This window comes from Cervus canadensis, chromosome 25 (assembly GCF_019320065.1).
Source record: "Cervus canadensis isolate Bull #8, Minnesota chromosome 25, ASM1932006v1, whole genome shotgun sequence".
NCBI classification, from domain to species: Eukaryota; Metazoa; Chordata; class Mammalia; order Artiodactyla; family Cervidae; genus Cervus; species Cervus canadensis.
Genome location: NC_057410.1, coordinates 52531915 through 52553726, shown reverse-complemented (window position 1 = coordinate 52553726; position 21812 = coordinate 52531915). Strand labels below are relative to the sequence as shown.

Sequence of the window (21812 nt, the reverse complement as noted above, 5' to 3'; positions counted from 1 at the left end):
CATTTGTGCCAGGTGCAGTGGTAACACATATAAAAAGCATTGTCCCTGCTTTTCAGTAATTCATAGCCTAGTAAGGAAAGGAAGGCAGTTCATTAAACTACAAAGTATTTTCCAGCATGATACCATGAAAGTGCGAAAATGGAACCTCTTTCGTTGATCTCTGCTTGCATGCTTAGCAGTCACTCATTTTTTTCTGGAATAGCTCATGGACTTTTCTCTGAGAATTACTCTTCTGCTATTTACATGTACTTTGACTGGAGCTGTGGGTATGTGACTCAAATCTGGCCAATCAGAACATTACATATTTTGGGTTACTGTGATCGGCTCAAGGATAATTCCATGATCCAAACCAAGTCAATCTGCTACAGTGAGAAGCAATCTTGGGACACAGCATGGGACATTCTAGGAACAACAGTTATTTGGCTGTGGTTGGAGAACTGGGTCTGAGTTGGGAACGTAAAGCTAAAGTGGTAGGTAACAACAATTTATGAAGGTGCTTCTAGCTATGCTGGAGAATTTGGACTTTTTCCTGAAGAGATAGGGAGCCATTAAAAGATTTTAAGCAGGGAGGTCACATGATCATGTTTATGCTTAGAAAGATTAATCTGGTAGGAATACAAATGATGAGATGGGGTAAGATGAAGACAAAAGCAAGAGAATGAATGAAGATGCCAGAATAGTTGTTCAAATCAGCGGTAATGAGAGACCTGAACTGCAGGAGTGGTAGTGGGGATAGGAAGGAGAGACATGATGATGTTGTTTCCCAGAAGACACACCAAAAAGGCATACCATGATAGCAGTACTTTCCTGGAGAAACTGGATTCTGACTGCATCTGTAGTTCAGGAAATGGTAGTCATTTTCAAAGAAGAAAAGCAAAATTTAAGTTTCATTTAAGACCATGTTTCTCAAAGTTTACTATATACACAAATCACCTGGGGATGTGTTAAAATGCCGATTTTGTTTTGGTAGGTCTGCGGTGGGACATAGGAGTCTGCATTTCTAACAAGCTCTCAGGAGATGATGGTATTGCTTGTCTGCAGACTACACTTTGAGTAGTAAAGATTTAGGATTTTTTAAGGTGTGAGTGAGCCATTCAACTTAAAAGTTCCAGTTGGCCGTATATCCAGGCTCTAGATTTTAGAAAAGCTTGAGATATTTGGGAACCATCAACATTTAGGAGGTGATATCAGAACATCAAGATAATAATACAGAATTAGCTTTTGGAAAAAAGGAAGGAAGTCCAAGGCTAATCCAAGCAATCCAATCCAAACTCAAGGTAACATCGTAATTTAAGGGGCAGTTGGAGGATGAGGCTTAAGAACATGAAGTAGCAGATGAACCAAATTTTGCCAAATTTTCAATGAAAAGCCTTTAATTCCCAAGTTTATCATATAAATATCAATAATAGCTACCATTTATTGAGGATTGGATTCTGAGTACTGTACTAAGGGCTTCAATTTTCTCCAAAACACAGGGCATAAGAGATGTCATTAAAATTTTTCTCTAATGACACCCCATTGTCGGGAGCCACTATGGGAGGTCCCGCCCGTGATGAGGTCATGAAGAAAATACCGGGCAGGCAAGGCCGTCTAGGATAAGGGACCCTCCAGGTTGGCCTTGGCCTCTACCCTACCCTATATCCTCCCCCCTTTTCTGCTGTTGTTCTTGTTTGCCCTGCTTCGGATTCTTGTGTTGCCTGCCGAGAGCTCTCCTGCTCCTCTTTCACTGAATGAGGACCAAGTTAAAACCCTAATTAATAAATCTTCTGGACGCTGGTACCCTATGAAGGGGCCAGAGATGAAGGAAATGCTTCAATTCAAACCCTTTTGCTGGCATTCTGGCTTGTTTGATAAATGTGTGCTCTCATTGCACAAAATGCTCATAATTGTTCTAAACATCCTAAGCACAGTAAGCTAACAAAAGAAACTATTAAGCATAGGTCCCTCCGTGGGGTGAGAAAAGCTCCACAAATATTATAGCCACAAATGTGCCTAATAGAAAATAGTTTAGATAGAGATTAGCTGGTGACTTCCTACAGGTAATTAACTTTTAGACTAAGAGCCTGTTTTGTGCCATATCTGCTGTTTTTGCAATCCTTTGCATTTCTGTTCTGTAAAAATGTAATCCTATCTAGTTCCCATGGAGATGACACCTAATAGAAAGAAAATAGATTAACCGCAAAAAAGACAGGGTCGGCTATTGAAGTTGCTTAAAGTTGCACCAGGTGCAAGCCAAAATTGTCAACAGGCCTGAAAGCCAAAAGATATTATACATAGAGATTAACCATTAAAAAGGCCCTAATAGGCACAGAGCCCTTTGGGGGGTAAGGAAGCCCTATTAGAAAATACAAAAAATATTGTTTTAAAAGTGGTTATTAGATCAACGTTTGATTGATGTTAATGTGCTGAGGTTGTGCAGTGGAAACTATTGTTAATATAGTTAAAGATAGATTAAAATAAGAGTTTAGCCCTAGTGTAAAAACAATAAGATAATTGTTAACTTTAACCAAGAGTGCTAAACAGGGGCTGCCTCACCAGAGCCCCCCTCTCTCTCTCTCTCCGCCCCCCCCCCCAGCAGTCTTGGCCCCATAAAGGCCGGTCCTACGTGTCTCTCTCTCGCTGACGCCGTTCATCCTGAGGGTTCGCCTGGATCCTGCTGGGGCTGGACCCCGGCACCCCATTACTGATGGAAAACTTAATCTGTGTCTTGATTAGGGCTCAACACATCACACCTAGGATTGCATGAAGGTTCCAGGGGTCACACAGTCCAGTACTCTTGGAGAAGGCCCTCAAGTCTTCACTCAGTGTTGGTTACTGCTAATATGCTCCTTTCCCCAGCTTATTCATCCTTTGTGGGTGAGCTGTTTTGCCAACTGAATACCAAACTTGGGCATGGGATCTTGGTGATGGGTGGTATCTTAATGCAGTCCTACTAAGTCCATTCCCAACTAAGGTCTTGCGACCTCCTTCACCCATTAGGTTTTCAATATTCCCAGAAGTAGCAACCCCCTTCCTCTGTTATTCCCATTGATTACCACTCACTCAACCAACCTCAAAAGCCTCTAACCTCTCTCCACTGTGGAAGAGAGAAGTACCTCAATGTGCACAGGTGTTTTTGGTACAAAGGGAACTTTTATTCAGTCCTGGGGCAAGGGAAGTCCCATATTGTGTGCCGAGCGATAAGGGGTAGGATCCTATCATTCTGACATTTTTCTACAACACTGAGAACAAAACAAATTATTATCTTAATATCTCAGCAAATCATCTCACCACATATGCACTGTCCCATGAGATCTTTACAACCACTCCATAGGTAATTCTCATTTTCCATCCTGAAGCTTGAATGAGTTTAAAAACTTGTTTCCAGTCAACTGTGTAGGAGTTATGAGATACTGTGCGTTGGACTCTGGATCAACGAGGGCGTGGTATTATCGCAGTTCCTATCAAAATACCTTATTATTGGTCATATGTCAGTGGCAGTCACCAGACTCAACGTCAGAAACTTTACACGAAGGCTAAAACTCTCTGTGTGTGCGCTTCGGAGAGAGGGCTGGATTCCGTTAAACTTCACTATAGCCCTATCTCAATTTTACAAATGAGACTTTGAGGCCGAAGGTGGAAGTGACTTGCCTATGGCCACAAAGCCAAGATCAGGTTTGTTGGGTCCCAGTATGGTGTTCTTTCCATCATACCAAGCTGAAGAGGCCTGCGAACAGCTCACAGCCTCGCTCCCAGACAAACCCCAAAATATGACCACTTCAACTTCCGTACTCGCCAAGGAAAATTAAACTGGTACTTGTACCTGAGACTCCACGCAAGTAGCCTCCGATTCCTACTCAGCGCGCAAGCGTCAGAATGCTCCTCCCGCCCCAGCCCCTTCAACCCTCCGCCTTCCCGCCTCTCCCCGCCCCTTTCCCGCCCGGATATCAGCCTAGTTTTGCCGGATGTTGTTGTGAGTCTGGGAGACACGTGAGGCGCTGCTACGTCATCACAGGCACGCGCAGGAAACATGGCGGCGGCGGGTGTTGTGAGCGGGAAGGTAGGTAACGGCCCCGGGAGGACACTCCTGTTTTTCTCCGGGTAGGGCTGCTTTTGCTGCCTGGAGGCCGGCTTGGGAGGGATGCGAGGGCCTTTCTGTATCCGGAACAACGTGTAGAGGATGTAGGAGAAGATGCCTGGTTGTCAGCTGTTTTCTCGAGAATGCCGGCTCAGCCCGGGAATTGAGAGACCCGGCTCCTACTCCAAGACTAGCTAGGCCTTGGCGCTGTTTGGCCCGCTCTTTCCCAGGGTGAGGGGCTTTTATCGGTATTGCCTTTTCTGAGAGACAGGTGGTTCCCCTATTCCGTTTTTTTTCTGGCTCGATTTTCTCTGACTGTCGTTCCTTCTGTCACTCTAAGGACTCAAGGAATTTTTCTGTCTTCCTTTGAGGCGTCACTCTGATTCGCCTCTGCCTTCCTCTACTTCACTCTGGTAAGGCATCTTTGTCCTGTTCGGGAGGAGCTAAAAACAGGTGCTTTGCAGCTGTGCACTTAGAGGAGCGCATTGGATCCATTTTACCAGATTGCCGAGTTGATTGGTAATGGTGAGCAGTAGGGATGTTTCCTCTCAGGGACCTGGAGATTTACAACATCCCACGCTTGTCTAGGAAGGCCTTAGTTACGGTATTTATTTCTGAGGCAAAGCTGTGATGTTCCCGTGGGAGACTCTGGTGCCGTTTTACGAAGTTGGTCATTGATCGCCTCGTTTTTCGTTAGGAATTAGGATTAGGTGCGGAGGATATTTCATCGCCTAGTGCTTGTTCATGTTCCAAGGGAACGTCTTAATGCCTGTTAGTACTACCGTGGCATACTACTGGCAACATTTCCAGTTGGAGGAGTATTTCGTAAACAGTTGGGTGAGGTAATGACTCATCTCATACCAAGGACTGTTTACTTTCCGCGGATAGCTTCCTCCGTTCCTTGATTTCACTCATTTTCTTACGCCGCCCTCTGCATCCCATTTTGAATTGTGTGACAGCGTTTGCGCTTTAGTGTAGGAACTACTAGCCAGAATAACACAATACTTTTACTCTGAATTGTGACCTTGCGAAATTGAGCAAGCATGACTTCTCTGTCCTTCAAGGTCTTTATCTCCAGAATGGATGTGGTGCTAGTCATTATTTCTTGTATTGGAGTTAAGATTATATGAAATGATATAAGCATTAAGAAAGTACATCCTTCGGCATACTGAATATTTTAAATGATGGTCATCGTTTTCGAATTTTCTCGGTCTTTGGTTGTCTTGTCTGTTTTAGTCTTTAGGATGGGTGCTGATCTTCTCTTTGACTCATTACATATAGTAAGATTTTCTATCTGGACTGATCCAATCTAGGACTTTCCAAGAAGGGATCCTTTCTATTTGAACTACACTTCGCTCTTTCAGATGTGGATTGATTTTGATAGAACCTTTGAGATGATGAAGCGGAGTTGTGAAATAGGACTTTTTTCACCCTTTCCTTCCAGGCACTCACTACCTTTCATAACCTGACTGCGTCTTTTATTTAACTCTGCTTCTCCACCACATTTATTCTCATGCGTTGCAGACTTACACCCATTCTCATCGCTGCACCTAAATTATTTTTTCATGCCAAAGGCTGCCCGTCTTTCAAATAATTCTATTGTGACCAGTGAAACCTGCTTACTCCTTCCTCAGCAAGTTCAGATCTAGTTAATGGCATCATCATTTACTTGGTTGCATGTGAAACAAACATGGAGATGTCCATTTCTGTAACAGCATTTAATCAATAAGATAGTAGGACTGATCAGATCCTACTAGTTGTACCTTAAAGAGATTTCTTAAATTTGCTGCATCCTCTTCGTTCTCAGCGCTTGGTTCATTCAGACATTTAGTCTTGAGTTCTCTGCAGACTTTTCTTCTTTTCTACAGTCTCTTTGCCCAGAGTCTCGTCTCTACACAACCACTAGAGTTATTTTCTAGTGCACAAGTCTGATTGTCTCTTGTTTTAAAAAAAACAAACAGAAAAGTCTTCATCTTGTTACTGTCACCATTAAAATAATACTCAAGGCTGGTTAACATGGCATTAAAAATGTGTGTTGACTTTCTGGCTTTATCTTATGCTTTTCTACTTCTCAGTCTTGTTTCTTTGGGAAAAGGGGGATAGGAAAGAAAACACACACTTATATTTGTGAAAGAGTGTGTATATATGTGTTTCTGTATTTATTTATTCCCCACCCCCACCCCAAAGGTTCAGCTAAGAACTGTCTAATTAGAAACCTAGGGCAGTGAATGTTAACCAAGACTTTAGGAATCACGTGTGGTACTTTTAAAACTATGGATGCTGGGTCACAGCCCAATTCTATTGATTAGAACCCCCTGGTGTTGAGATCTAGGATGTAGAGTAACTTTCCTACTGAGTCTACTTGCTTGAAACTTTGATTCTATGAAGTCATGTGGTGAGGAAGTTAATCTCTGTCATATGGAGAAGCAGTGTAAGATAACAGCTAAGAGCATGGACTCTGGAGACCCAAGCCAGTTTCAAAAACTAACTTCACACTAGTGACGTCAGTCAAATTACTTAATGTCTCTTTGTTTCAGTTTCCTTATCTGTAATACAGTAATGATAATAGTATCTACTTCATGGGATTTTTAGGATTGATAAGGAAATGTATTAGAACAAAGCCTGGCATGTAGTATGTAGATCCTGTGTAGGTGTTACTCATCATGGGTAGTGTGTAGATCCTGTGTAGGTGTTACTGATTTCCCTGCAAGTCAGTGGTTAAGTATGGTAGAATTTTAAAGGTTTAGAATATGGTTTTTGGTATGAGGGTGAAATTCATTTTTGAATTTCCGTTCAGTTGCTCAGTTTTGTCTGACTCTTTGTGACCCCGTGGACTGCAGCACGCCTGGCTTCCCTGTCCATCACCAACTCTTGGGGCTTGCTCAAACTCATGTCCATCAAGTTAATCATGCCATCCAACCATCTCATCCTCTGTTGTCCCCTTCTCCTGCCTTCAGTCTTGCCCAGCATCAGGGTCTTTTCCAGTAAGTCAGTTCTTCGCATCAGGTGGCTGAAGTATTGGAGTTTCAACTTCAGCATCAGTCCTTCAAATGAACATTCAGGACTGATTTCCTTTAGGATTGACTGGTTGGATCTCCTTGAAGTCCAGGGGACTCTCAAGAGTCTTTTCCAGCACCACAGTTCAAAAGCATCAATTCTTCAGTGCTCAGCTTTCTTTATGGTCCAACTCTCACATTCGTACATGACTACTGGAAAAACCATGGCTTTGACTAGACAGACATTTGTTTGCAAAGTAATGTCTCTGCTTTTTAATATGCTGTCTAGGTTGGTCATAACTTTTCTTCCAAGGAGCAAGAGTCTTAATTTCATGGCTGCAGTCACCATCTGCAGTGATTTTGGAGCCCAAGAAAATAAAATCCGTTACTATTTCCACTGTTTCCCCACCTGTTTGCCATGAAGTGATGGGACGGGATGCCATGATCTAAGTTTTTTGAATGTTGAGTTTTAAGTTCTAATTCTCAGTGTTTTTTTAGAATTTGAAAAACACCTTGTTTTAGAAGTCATGGGAATTCTCTGGGGGTCGAATGGGTAGAACTCTGTGCTTCTTTTGCTGGGGAACTAGGATTCTGCATGCTGCATAGTGTGGCCAACCCCCCTCCAAAGTCATGTAGTTTTGATGAATGAGAAATCATCACAGTAGGGCGGTGGTGAAGGAGACAGAGCCTGACTGGTGGGGTTCTGAACCGAGCTCCACCACTGTATAGCTGTGTTACTTTGGGCAAATGTCTGAACTTTCTGTGCACCAGTTTTCTCATTTGAGAAATGAGAGCTAATGATGTAGGATGGGAGCTAGTGATTATTTTCCATCATCGGTTGTGGAGAGGATTAAATGAGTTAATATTTACAGAGCATTTAGAATAGTGCCTGGTATCAGATAAGTGCTTAATAAATGTTAACTGCTGTTGTTATTATTGTTGAGGATCTTTCAGACTGTCTTAAAGTTTTAAGGTTATTATTTGTTTGGAAGTAGTTGAATATTTGTTTTTTGCTGCCATTTTCTACAGAGATTAAAGCTGCCCCCAAATAATAAAGCACTATAGTTAATGTAAAATAAATTGGAGGGAAAAAAGGCAAAAGGAAAGTAAATAATTGACGTATAAGCTTAAGGTGCACAGCCTGATGGTTTGATTTATATGTATAGTGAGATGATGACCACGGTAGGTTCAGCTAACTCTTCTTCTCATATAGATCCTTCTATATGAGGATAGATCCTCTCATGTAGATCGTCTTGTGAATTTTTAGGGGAGAAATAGGGCCACTCCCTGCAAAAGCTGTCCTGCTTTAGGATAATTAATGGAATAAGTTGACATCACAAAGGAGGCAGGAGAAAAGAGATAGTTAGAAGTAGGTTTTGGCCTTTATACCCAGTGCCTATGAGGGTTGCAGTTTCCTTTTATTCATTTATAGAATATTTATTAAACACCTGATTTTTTCCAGGCACTGTTCTAGGCATTCGGGATACATTAGATAGTCCTTACCTTGGAAATTACAGATTTCAATTCTTCAGAAGGAAAATATTCACTAAAATCCACCCCCTTATCTTGTTTAAATAAATTCAGTGAGTTTCAGATTTTTGAAGTGGTGCTGTTAATAGTGATGTTTGTTTTCATGAGGCTTGTAGACTGGACTCAGCCTCATGAGCACAAGGCCTGAAATGTTTCCCCTGTACCTGGCATAGTGCCGCCACATAGGGTGTGTTCACTGAGGAGGAAGCAGCAAGAAAATAGGAGAAAACCACAAACGAAGGGGGACTAGAGGAAGAGTGATGGGTTCACTGAAAGCACTCTTGTTTTAGAGTTGATAAGTCCTGTGTTAGTATATTTACATTTCTCTCTAGGCCTGTGTTTTTTACTGTTAGAATTTGGTTCTGTTGAAAATAGCTTGAAACAATTGGGAAATCACCTGTTGTCCCCCCCCACCCCCGTTTGTTTTTTTTTGTGTGTGTGTGTGTGGTTTTCTTAGTAAGACTTTATTTTGTAGCTTAAATTTGGCCCTTTCCAGTTCCTTTTAGATAATGTTTATAGTCCTGTGAAATCCTATGCTTAAGAAAGATTGATATTTTTATTATCTGGTAGGTTTTCCTCGAGAATTTTCTTAGACTGTGTGTGTGTTAGTTGCTTAGTCGTGTTTGATTCTTCGCGACCCCATGGACTGTAGCCCGCCAAGCTTCTCTGTCCATGGAATTCCCCAGGCAAGAATACTGGAGTGGATTGCCATTCCCTTCTCCAGAGGAACTGCCCAACCCAGGGATCGAACGCTGGTCTCCTGCATCGCAGGCAGATTCTTTACTGTTTGAGCTACAGGCAAGTCCTTTTCTTAGACTAGATCTTATTAAATGGTAGTATCTTCCTGGTGTGGGATACAATGAATATGTCTTCCTTATTTTTTTGGCATTCTTTAACAAACATTTGAGTACCTTCTGTGTGCTGAGTTCTTTATTCTTGACACAGCACAGTGGTTTGCCATTTTAAGAAGTCATCTCAATTTGTGATTTAATAAAAACATGACTTGGGGAAAGAATTTAAATATTGTTTGCTTTGATGGGTCTTAGTTGCTGAGACTAAATGAAAGGAAGGAAATCCTTTGGAGATGTGTTGACTGTTCTTGCGCAGTCTGTGGTGTGTCTGTAGTCGTTGGCATGAGAGAAGTCCTTCATTTAACCTCGTTATCCCTCTACTGCCTTCCTGTCTGACATGGTTGTGCACACTGGCGCTCTTAGGAAGCAATGAAGTTCCGCCTGCCTTTTACTGAGAGTTGTACCATCCTCAGTGTCTCTTTGTCTTCATTGTAAGAATTTGTGTGGTTTGTTACTCGTAAAACCACCTGTGTTCCATATTGCTTTGAGTTCCACAGTCATTACTGACTAACATGCCCCAAATAAACTCACTGTTTGCATTCTTTCTCCTGTATTCTCTCTCTCAGTTTTGTCCTGGAATCTTCTTCACTTCCCACATCTAATCAGTCATGAAGTGCTGTCATTTTGACCTCGTGATTACCATTCTAAGCCATCTGCCTTTCCTCATCCCACTGCCGCTGCCTTGGTTCAAGCCCCATGAATTGCTTCCTCTCTGGATTATTGCAGCTGTTCTTTCTTGGCTCTGCAGCTGGTGTGTTGGTTTTGAAAAGGCAGGTCTGACATGGCGTTCCTCTGCTAGAACTTTCTAATGACTTTCAGTGGTAATTAATTGTCTGCAGGGTAAACTCCAAACTCCCAAATTCCTGAGCGTGTCTTAAAAACATTGTAGTCACTGGAGGCTTTCCAGATGGCTCAGATGGGTAAACAGTCTGCCCACAATGCGGAGACCTGGGTTCGATCCCTGGGTTGGGAAGATCCCCTGGAGAAGGGAATGGCAACCGACTCCAGTATTCTTGTCTGGAGAATTCCATGGACAGAGGATTCTGGTGGGCTACAGTCTGTGGGGTTGCAAAGAGTTGGAACCGACTGAGTGACTGACACATATGAGCTGATCTGATTCCTGCTCTTGTGTCGAAACTGTTGGTTACTGCTTGCCGATCTGGGTTGCAGCCATTCATGGAACTACTTTCTGCATAGAACACATGCCCTGTGCCAAGAACATACACCCTCTTTGAGGTAACACTGCCATTCTTCAGGTCTCGGGCTGTATGTCACTCTAGTTACAGTCTTTCTGATTTCTCATCCTGCCTCACCACCCCTTTTGTGTAGGGTGGAAGTGCTGGTCGCTCAGTCATGTGCGACTTTCTGCCACCCCATGAACTGTAGCCCGCCAGGCTGCTCTGTGGAATTCTCCAGGTGAGAATACTCGAGTGGGTAGCCATTCCCTTTAGGGTTTGCTTTGGCAACTGTTTACATCTTTATTAAATCATACGTTGCTTTTATTTGTTTTCTTGTTCTAACCGCCAATTAGATCGCTGTAAAGGCAGTGACTGAATCTTACTTATTTTTACCCAGAAGCTTGCTCTGTGCCTGGCACAGTGCAGGCATTCACTGTATGACTATTGAAGAAATAACTGTATTTGACATCTCATACAAGATCCTATGTACACTTCTGTCACATTCTTCTATGATCGTTGACTTACATGACATTCCTACTTAGTCAGACACTTTTTATGATGTATGTTTTTCCACCAGCACCTTTTATCTCCAAATCTAGTTGGTGCTAAGTAAATGTGAATGAGTAAAGAAACTTAAATCAGGTTAGGTGGAATGCAGATGATTGGATGTGTTTGGATAGGCTATACTTGTGTCCTTTTGAAGGAGTTAGTCGAAGTTGTTTGCAGAGAGAAGGTTCCTTCTAGGCAGAAGGAACAGAATGCACACAACACGCAAAGGCACACCGCTCTGAGGAACAGGGGAGTTCCGAGGGCCCACAGCACTGAGTGTCGCGGAGTGACAGGTGTTGCGTAGTTGTAGAAGTAAAGGGTGGAGTCAGAAGAATTTTAAGCTCAGGTGTGGTATGGTGAGACGTACGTCTTATAAAGGTCATTTTTGTCAGTTGTTAAACACTATACAGTTTACACAGATTATTGGAAGGTGACTAGCTTGGGGAGGCATGATCAGGCTATTATTTTAGTAACCCAGGCTAAAAATGATGAAGGGTCAGTGTCAGAGGGGAAGGTTTGAGGGGTTTTAGGAGGTGGCATGGGGATGGTGAAAGAGGCATTTAGGTACTGGGTGGAGGGGTTGTCTTACAGTTGGGAATATCAGAGGAGCAGATTTAGGATAAAACATACTGAGTGTAAGATGCCTGTGGGTTGTTCAAGTGGAGACATCAAGTGGGTGCTTATATATTGCTCATTAGAGTTTCTGGGCTTATTCTGGCATTTCCTGCAGATAACATCTCTAATCAAAACTTTAAATTACTTATATGCCGAATAGTTTTAAAGAAACTGAATTTTGTAACTTCCTTGTTAAATTTAGCTTAAAAATTCACAGTTGCTAAAGTTCAGAATGTATGTTGTGTATAGTAGGTGTTGAATTTCCAGTTTTGGACAGAGATTTAGGGCAAGGATTTTATCCCTAAAACCTAAGAGTAAATTTCAAATATTAGTTGAATGTTTTATCTTTAGTTTTTGAAAATAAAGATTATAATAATACAGATAAAAATCCAATTCCATTAAGTGTAGGGACAAAATGAAAAATTATCTGCCATTGTATTGTGCAACTTTTATTCTAATTTCTGCTAAATTAAGAGGTCAGTAAGTTTATTCTAAATAATTTGCTATGGTTCCCAGAGTACTTTTAATGAGTTGTGTTGGACATGGTTTCTTTGGTAAAGGAAAAAAAAATCGGCAGTTTCTGCCATGTCATGTCAAAATGTCCCAGGCTGTCATTGGAAGTTTTATAAATATAATTACCTAGTTAGGCATCTTAGCAAATATTTAAGACCATTTTATTCCAAATAGAGAACTTTTCTCCTTTTTTTAGTACCTTTACCCATTCTTTTTTTTCCCCCCTCCCAAGAGGGTGGGAAGAAATTAGAATGCTCTAGCTTGTGTAAAGATTTTACCTTTTTTATAAAATTACCATTTACATCCAGGCAAGGAACTTTTATCTTGTTTATTTTTTTCTGCTCTCCACAGTGTCTGGCACATAATAAGTGCCCAATAAAAGTTTGTTGAATTAAGTTTAGATAATTGACTTACCACCACCAAGTGGCGAGTCTTTGAATGTGCTTGATAGTTTTTGCTCCCTATGGACACTTAATCCCCAAAGAAAAATAGATAAGGTGTGAATTAAAAAAATTTTTTTGAGGCAGGATCAACAACTTTTTTTTTCCAGTAGGATACTTCTGCCATGTGTTCACTTTTATATAGGGTTTTGTGGTATAAAATAGACTTTTCCTGTTAGTTGTTTTTTATACAGCTTTATTGAGGTACTAATTGACAACCAGTAAGTAGCACATAGTGTGTATAATTTGATAACTTTTAATACACTATAGACCCATCAATAAAATCAAAATAATGACATATCTACCACTCAAAAGTTTCCTCTTGACATATTGTAATCTGTCACTGTCTTCATCCTGTCCACAGGCAACCACTGAGCTGCTTTTTGTGACTAGTTTGCATTTTCTGCAGTTTCATATAAATGGAATTATATGGCATGTACTCTATTTTTGGCCTGACTTTGTTTATTCAGCATAATTATTTTGAGGTTCATTTATGTTGTTGCATGTATCATTAGTTAGTAATTCCTTGTTATTGCCAAGTAGTATCCTGTCATATAGGTATATGGGTGTATGTATGTTTATTCATTGATCTATTGATGGACATTTTTCTTTTTCACTTTTGGCTTTACAAATAAAGTTTCTGTGAACATTGATGTATAAGTCTTTGTATGAATATATGCTTTGTATTTTGTCGGGCAAATACCTAGGTGTAGAATAGCTGGATCATAATGTTAGTTTCGGGCTTCCCTGATAGCTCCGCAGGCAGAGAATCCACTTGCAGTGCAGGAGACACGGGAGTCGCAGGTTTGATCCCTGGGTCAGTAGGATCCCCTGGAGGAGTAGATGGTGACCCACTCCAGTACTCTTGCCTGGAGAATTCCGTGGACAGAGGAGCCTGGTGGGCTGCCGCCCATGTGGTCACAGAGCCAGGCTAAGCACATGGCACAGTGTAAACTGGGTATTTAGGGTTTTAAGAAGCTGCCAAACTGTTTTCCAAACCATTTTACCTTCCCACTGGTGGTGTATAAAGGTTCTGGTTGCTCCACATCTTTGTTAACGCTTGGCATGTTAGTTTAAAAATTTATAGTCATTTTAATAGATAGTTTCAGTTTGCAGTTCCCTAATGACTTAGCAACTAAAAGCAGCAAAACAATGACTTATGATGCTGAGCATTTTTTTCATGTGATTTTATGTCATCCCTTTGGTGAAGTGTCTGTTTAAACCTTTTGCCCTTTTTTTAATTTAAAATTTTTTTGTTCATTTTCTTGTTACTGAATTTTGAGAGTTATTTTTATGTTCTGGATGTAAGTCATTTATTACACATACAGCATGACTTGCATGTATTTTCTCCACCTGAGCTGTGACTTTTCATTTGCTTAATGTCTTTTGAAGAGAAGTTTTCAATTTGATGATTTACCAGTCTTTTATGCTTTTGGCATCATTTCTAAATTTTTGTTGTTGTTGTTGAACCCAAGGCCACATAAATTTTTTTTTAATTAATTAATTTATTTTTTCAGTGGGTTTTGTCATACATTGACATGAATCAGCAATAGATTTACACGTATTCCCCATCCCGATCCCCCCTCCCCCCGGCCACATAAATTTTGTCCTAAATTTTCTTCTTAAAGCTTTGTAGTTTTAAGTTTTACATTTAAGTCTTGTCCTGTTTGATTTGTGTATGTAGTGTGATATAAGGGTTAAAGTTTTATCTTTTTGCACATGGGTATCCATTTATTTGAACACTGTTAAAAAGACTATAAATTTAATTTTCTTAATTTATACTGTACTACTCAGGACAGATTATCTTTTTCATCTTGTGAGTATTGGTGGCTGTGTCTCTTAAATTTGTTTTAAGTTGTCAAATTCATTAGTATAAATTGTTCATAAATATTCTTGGTGTCTTTTTTACTTGTGTACATCTGTAGTGATGTTAAAGTTCTAATTCCGAATGTTGGTAGTTTATGTCGTTTATTTTTTCCTCATCTGTCTGGTTAGAGTTTTAACCAGTTTTATTTCTTTTTTGTATTTTATTGATTTCTACTCTGATCTTTATTTCTACCTGCTTTCTTTGGGTTTAATTGGCATTTCTTTTTCTAGTTTCTTAAAGTAGATGCTGAGGTCATTAATTTGAGACCTTTTTTCCTTTCTGATAAAGGCATGTAACCCTATGTGTTTCCCACTAAGCGCTGTTTTAGTGGCATTGCACAGACCGTGCACAGGTTTTAATATAAGCTTGCATTTTGATTTGGTTTAAATACTTTCTAGTTCCCCTTTTATTTCTTCTTGATCCTTGGGTATTTAGAAGTATGTTATTAATTTCCAGGTATGTGAGAATATGCCAAAGATATTTCTATTACTGATTCATAATTTAATTCTATTGTGGTCACAGAATGTACTTGAATTCTTTTAAGTTTATTGATATTTGCTTTATGGCTCAATTTTTGATCTGTCTTGGCAAATGTTTTGTGTATATTTGAAAGAATGAGTATTCTTTTAAGTATTCAAATGAACACTCATTCAAATGAGTATTCAAATGAATATTGATGGGTGGAATGTTTTGTAAGCATAAATTAGGTCCAGTTGGTTGATGGTGTGTTATCAAGTCTTCTATATTACTGATTTTCTTTCTATCATTTAATCACTTATTGAGAGGGGTTTGAAATTTTACAGTAATTGTGGACTTGTTTATTTCTTCTTGCAGTCCTGTCACTTTGTGCTTCACGTTTTTTGAAAGTCTTATTAGGTGCATAAACATTTAGGATTGTTAGATCATCTTGAACCATTGACCATTTTATCATTAGGAAATTATCTTTCTAACCAGTAATATTTCTTTTGTCCGGAAGTTTATTTTTGTCTGATATTAATATAGCCATTCTAGCTTTTTTCTAATTAGTGTTAGTATATATTTTCACCTTTTTATTTTTAACCTATTTATGTCTTTATATTTAAAATGCTTTTCTTGCAGGTAGCATAGAATTTGGGCTTACTTTTCAATCTGATACTCTTTTTAGTATTTAGGTAATTTGTATTTAATTTAGGTAATTTGTATTTAATGAGGTATGGTTAAATTTAAGTCTTATCATCTTGCTGATTTTTATTGTGCCGTCTCTTCTTTGTTCCATTTTCTTTTTCTGCCTTTTTTGTGACTAATCAAGTAGTTTTCATTAGTCTAAGTTTTATTTCCTTTATTGACAATTAACTATGAACTCTTATTTTAGTGATTGCTTTAATGCCTATAGTATGCATCTTTAGCTTATCACATTTACCTTCAGGAGTTATACTGCTCCACATAAGATATAAGAACCTAGAACACTATACTTCATTTCTCTTCTCCCAACTTTTGTGCTATTTTTCTTATTTTACTTTTGCATATAATGCAAACTCCACGAAAACATATATTCATTCTTTTTTAAAAAATCCATTTGTTTTTGGCCGTGCCGGGTCTTTGTTGCTGACCGTGGACTTTCTCTGGTCCTGAGGCCTGGACCTGTCACTTCGGCGTTTCCTGTTGTGGAGCGTGGGCTCGAGGGTGGGCTTCAGCAGCTGCGGCTTGTGGGCTCTAGAGCGCAGGCTTAGCAGTTGCAGTGCACAGGCTTAGTTGCCCCACAGTTTATGGAATCTTCTCAGCCCAGGGATCAAGCCTCTGTCCTCTGCATTGGCAGACGGATGCTTAACCACTGGACTGTCAGGGAAGTCCACGTGTGTATGAAAGTGAAGTGAAAGTGGCTCATCGTGGCCGACTCTTTGTGACCCCATGGACTGACTATACAGTCCATGGAATTCTCCAGGCCAGAATACTGGAATGGGTAGCCTTTCCCTTCTCCAGGGTATCTTCCCAGTCCAGGGATCAAACCCAGGTCTCCCAGACTGCAGGAGGATTCTTGACCAGTTGAGCCACTAAGGAAGCCCCCACATGTATTCATTTATTTATTTAGGCTTAAAAAAAAGGGATTTGATTAACAAATTTATATATATTTATTCACATAGTTATCATTTTTGGTGGCTATCATTTCTGTATGGATCCAGATTTCCTTCTAGTGTAATCTACTCTCCCTGAAAAACTTACTTAAACGTTTGTAATGTAGGTCTGTTTGTGATGAAGTTTTTTAGTTTTTATATGTCTGGAAAAGTCTTTATCTCTCTTTTAAATTCTGTGTTTTTTTTTTTTGTTTGTTTTTTTTTAATTATGGCTGCACTGGGTCTTTGTTGCACTGGGTCTTCCTCCAAGGAGAAAGGAGGAAAGTTTGGGAGGTGATGGGTATGTTTGTGGCTTGATGGTGATGGTCTCATGGGTATATATTTATACACAGCTTACCAAGTTGTATGTGTTAAATATGTATAGTTTCTTATATGTCAATCATTCCTCAATAAAGTGATTTAAGAAAAGCATTGCTCCATTGTTTTTGATCTCCATTGTTTCTTTTTTTTTTTTTTTTCCTTTTTTTTTTTTTTTTCCATTGTTTCTTAAAAGGAATCTTCTATAATCATTATACTTATTTTTTTTTCCCCCTCTGGCTGACTTTAAGATTTTCTGTGTGTTACTGATTTTGCATAATTTGATTACAGTGGGCCTTTAAATGACTTTCTTTGATTCTTGCTTTCATTTTGGAGTTCATTGGTACTTACATCTATGGATTTACAGTCTTAGTCAAATTTGAATAAACTTTTGCAATTATTTTATCAAAAAAGATTTTTTTTTGGTTTCTTTTCTCAGTCAACTCTTTCAGGTACATCAGTTAGGTTAATACATATACTAGATCAGTTGAAATTTCCCTGTAGCTCATTGGTGCCTTGTTCACTTTTTTTCTCAGCCCCCTCCCCTTTTGTGTTTTGTTTTATATAGTTATTGCTGTAACTTCAAGTTCATTTTTCTTCTAAAATATTTAACCTGCCATTATCCTATTAAGTGTATTTTTTATCTCAGACATTGTATTTTTCATCTCTAGAAGTTCAGTTTGGATCTATTTTTGATGTCTTAGCAAGTTGTAACTTGTTTCTAGTGTCCTGAACAATAGAGAACTCAGTTATAATAATGTTTTAATGTCTTTCCCTATTTTATTAATCTGTCATATTTAGTTGGTTGATTTTTTTCCCCCTTACTGTGAGTCATATCTTTCTGATTGATTTTTTGGTACCAGATGCCGAAATCTGTCTGGTAGTTTGTGGGTTTTTGTTTTTTTTTTTTTTTAGCCAAATGTCATTACTGTGAATTTTATATACATATTTTTTTTTGTGTAAAATGTTCTTGAGTTTTATCCTAGAAGGCACTTACTTGTGTGGAAACAATTTGATACCTTTGGGACTTGCTTTTAAACTTTGTTAGATGTGATCAACACGGCTTTTATTTTTGTTTTTGTTGAAGTATAGTTGATTTACAGTGTTGTGTTAGTTTGTAGTGTACAGCAGAGGGATTCATTTATATATATATTTTCACATTATTCTTTCCATTATGGTTTATTAAAGGATATTGAATATATTTTCCTGTGCTATACAGTAGGACCTTGTTTTTTATCAGCACAGCATTTTTTTTTCATTTGCTTTATTAGTTGGAGCCTAATTACTTTACAATATTGTAGTGGGTTTTGTCATACATTGACATGAATCAGCCATGGAGTTACGTGTATTCCCCATCCCGATCCCCCCTCCCTCAGCACAGCATTTAATGTAAGACTCACAGTGCCCCACTGCTGAGGCAAGACTATTCTGAGTATTCTACCTAGTGCCCTGTGATTTGTTAGGTTTCCTGCAGTGATGGGGGGCTTCCCGGGTGGCCCAAATGGTAAAGAACCTGCTTGCAATGTGGAAGAACTGGGTTCGATGGCTGGGTTGGGAAGATCCCCTGGAGAAGGAAATGGCACCCTACTCCGGTATTCTCGCCTGGAGAACTTCATGGACAGAGGAGCTGGCGGGCTGCAGTCCATGGGTCACAAAGAGTTAACGAATGATACTGGGACAGTGTTCACACATGCGAAGCCTTAAATTGATTGTCTTTTCCATTATGTACCCTTTGGACAAATAAAACTTGTCCGAGCAGACCTGAGTTCAACCCTGGAATAATGGAAATTGTTGTTTTTGTTCAGTTGCCAGGTCATGTCCGACTCTTTGCGACCCATGGACGCCAGGCTTCTCTGTCCTTCATTATCTCTTGGAGTTTGCTCAAATTCATGTCCATTGATTGAGTCAGTGGTGCTATCCTCTGCCACCCTTTTCTCCTTTTGCCTTCTATGTTTCCCAGCATCAGGGTCTTTTCCAGTGAGTCAGCTCTTCTCATCAGGTGGCCAGAGTAGAGTAATAGAAGAATTTGGATCAGATCACTTCTGGGACTTTCCTGGTAGTCCATGGTTGGTCTCTGTGCTTCCACTGAGGACGACGTGGGTGTGGCCCCTGGTCAGGAAACTGGGATACTGCATGCTGCATGGCCCCCAAAAAAAAAAAAGTTACTTCCTTGCCTTTTTTTCCCTCAATTGCAAAGTGGGAGTGATAGCATGTATCTAATAGAATTGTGAGGATCAAATGTGATAATGTAGAAATGCTTTGTAAAGTAATGAATAGTAGAAATATTACATGGCCAATGATAGCATTTGAACCTTTCTTTTTATTTTACATTAGAAATTATTAATAAAACCAGAGTAAGGAAATTGGAAGCCTGTTTCACTAAAAGTACTGAATATTACCTTAGATGAAATTCCTGATATCATAATTGTTCCCTGTAACAAAATAATTTTTCATATCAAACAAGCTTGGAGATAGCTTTTCAAGTGTTAATCATTAGCATTGGTAAATGGAGGAAGCAGAATGTCCTGTGGTAGTCTCATCCTCCTCAGGAATCAATTCACTGTAGAGTTTAATGAAGAAATATCTTCATGCTATTGTCAAGAGGATCAGATTCTTTTTTTTCCTTCTTTTTTTGGCCTCACTACATAACTTGCAGATCTCAGTTCCCCAAACTGAGGTTGAACCCAGGCCCCTGTGGTAAAAGGGTGGAGTCCTAACCACTGGACTGCCAAGGAATTCCCTAAGATCAAATTCTTAATTGGATTTTTGTTTCTTTTTTTGATTTTTTTTTTGATTTTTGATTTTTGTTTCTGTTTCTGATTTTGAACTGTTTCAAGTAGTCGATACAACTGTGTTTTATTATATGCGTGTACCCATAAACTATGGTGATGAACATATATATGCTGTGAGTAGAAAATAAGTAAAATCATGCCCTCAAAGAAAGTAGAGTAAAAGGTTATCATATTAAAACAAATGATTCAAACCAAGATGCTATACAGGGGCTAAACTTTTCTTGTGAAATGTTTAGGCCTTCAGATGGGGGAGGATTTTGTTTAAGGCCAAACTGTTAAATAGTTAGCTGCTACATTGATCTATAAACTAAAGGCATTTAAAAATTGTCTTTAGGTAATTCCCTGGTGGTCCAGTGATTAGGACTGTGTGCTTTCACTGCTGAGGGCCTGGGTTCAGTTTCTGGTCGGGGAACTGAGATCCCACAAGCTGAGAAGTGCAGGCAAAAAAACCTGTTTTTTTGTTTTTAGTCCCCGAAGCAGCATTATTTTCTGCATCTAAGCAACTTCAGAAACCATCTTCTAAGGAAGCTATGTAAAATTTTTCTGGTAGATTCTTGAGGCAGTAATCATTGAGATTTAATGAGTGAAGGTGCCAGGAAATCTGAAATCCACTTCTTTCTTTGTTGTTGTTGTTTTTTTTCCCACTTCTTACTTTGATATAAAGTCACTTAACAGCTCTGTGTCTCAGTTAATTCTTTAAAAAATGGAGGTAATAAGATCTAAATATTATATTTGAAGTAAATTATGTACTAGTGATTATGTTTGTATGCCTTTGAGTCTAAAAGGACTTAATGAAGTTTTGTAGACATGAAGGTAAATTTACAAATTTTATTCCTTCAGCAGAATTAATTTGTATTGGTTAACATCATACTTTTCAAATCAGAAAGATGAACATAACTGCTTTCTAAAGACAGTACAAGTCAGGGTTTAGAATTGTCAAATTTTGGACATGTAATATGTCCCTCAGAAAGTGCTAAAAAGTTAAGAACATGAGATGGGTAGTACAGTTTTGACTTTTTTGATGAAGTGCCTGGTGCTTTAGTACTTTTTAAATATTTTCCCAACTGAATTACTTAGGAAAGTTTTTCTTAAATGACAAAGAGTAAGGCTACACTTCATTGACATGTTTATGGGAAAGAAAGAGCTGCTTGATGTGCTTCAGTTAGGTGAAGTGTTGCATTTGATTCTTTAGGAGGGCTCATTATTTCACTGAAGTTCCAGAATCTCTTTAGTATTAATAGTACCACAGAATTTTTTTTTTTATTCCTTTTTTTGAACACTCTAACCATCCTCACATAATTTTTTTAACATTATACCTAGCATGATCATTATTTGTTAACTATTTTCCCTTCTTACAAGATAAATAAGGACCATGGCCAAATGAAAGAAAAGAGTAAAACTGCAGACCTTCAAATTCACTAGAGATTCAGTTTTTCTCCCAGATGTCTATTTTTCTTCCATGTGAATTGGAAGAAAAAAAAAAGAGTAGCAAAGTGTAGGTTTAAGCATTCTTTACAAGTTCTTGTCATATCTCAAAGAAATGTTTTGGTGCACTGGAAAAAATTTGCCCTTGTGGAGCTGGAAGATGAATCTTGGCTTACTGAACCTAATCAGTTTCAAACTTCTAGCTAAGCAGAAACTTTGTGAATGCAAATTACACTGGAAACCGATTAGAAAAAGTTGTGAAATACTGAGCATATCAGAAATTTCACAGATTTAATTTGACATTTTAATGAAAATTCAAATATTAAAAAGGAAGAAAACATCAGTGTGGTATGACAAATACTTTCTTAAAACAGGGCTGTACAACAAGCAGAACAAAAACTAAAAGAAACTCAAACTACATTTAACTGTTTATTGACTCTTCCTTTTTTTTTTCCTTCTTCATACCAGAAAGAAGGTTGTCATCTCAGGCTTCCAGATCTGTCTCAGGACCTTTGCATGTTTCTCTGCCTCATCTCCTCTAGTCATTTTCCAGCTTATTGATCAGAGGGAAAAAACAAACTAAATTGTACT

The 21812-nt window shown here is 39.0% G+C and overlaps 1 protein-coding gene and 1 long non-coding RNA gene across 3 annotated transcripts in view; one reads left to right on the top strand and one right to left on the bottom strand.

The window, feature by feature from the left end:
* Positions 1-3890, bottom strand: part of LOC122427084 — a 41395-nt gene extending 37505 nt beyond the window's left edge. The window contains exon 1 of the long non-coding RNA XR_006265352.1: positions 3803-3890. This is a non-coding gene — a long non-coding RNA (uncharacterized LOC122427084). The remainder of the gene's footprint in view (positions 1-3802) is intronic.
* A 68-nt stretch (positions 3891-3958) lies between these two features.
* TBC1D15 (TBC1 domain family member 15) overlaps positions 3959-21812 on the top strand; it is a 73967-nt gene continuing 56113 nt past the window's right edge. For both annotated transcript variants that reach the window (XM_043446526.1, XM_043446525.1), the window contains exon 1: positions 3959-4039. In XM_043446526.1, coding sequence (XP_043302461.1) covers positions 4010-4039 — 30 coding nt within the window. In that variant the 5' untranslated portion in view covers positions 3959-4009. The remainder of the gene's footprint in view (positions 4040-21812) is intronic.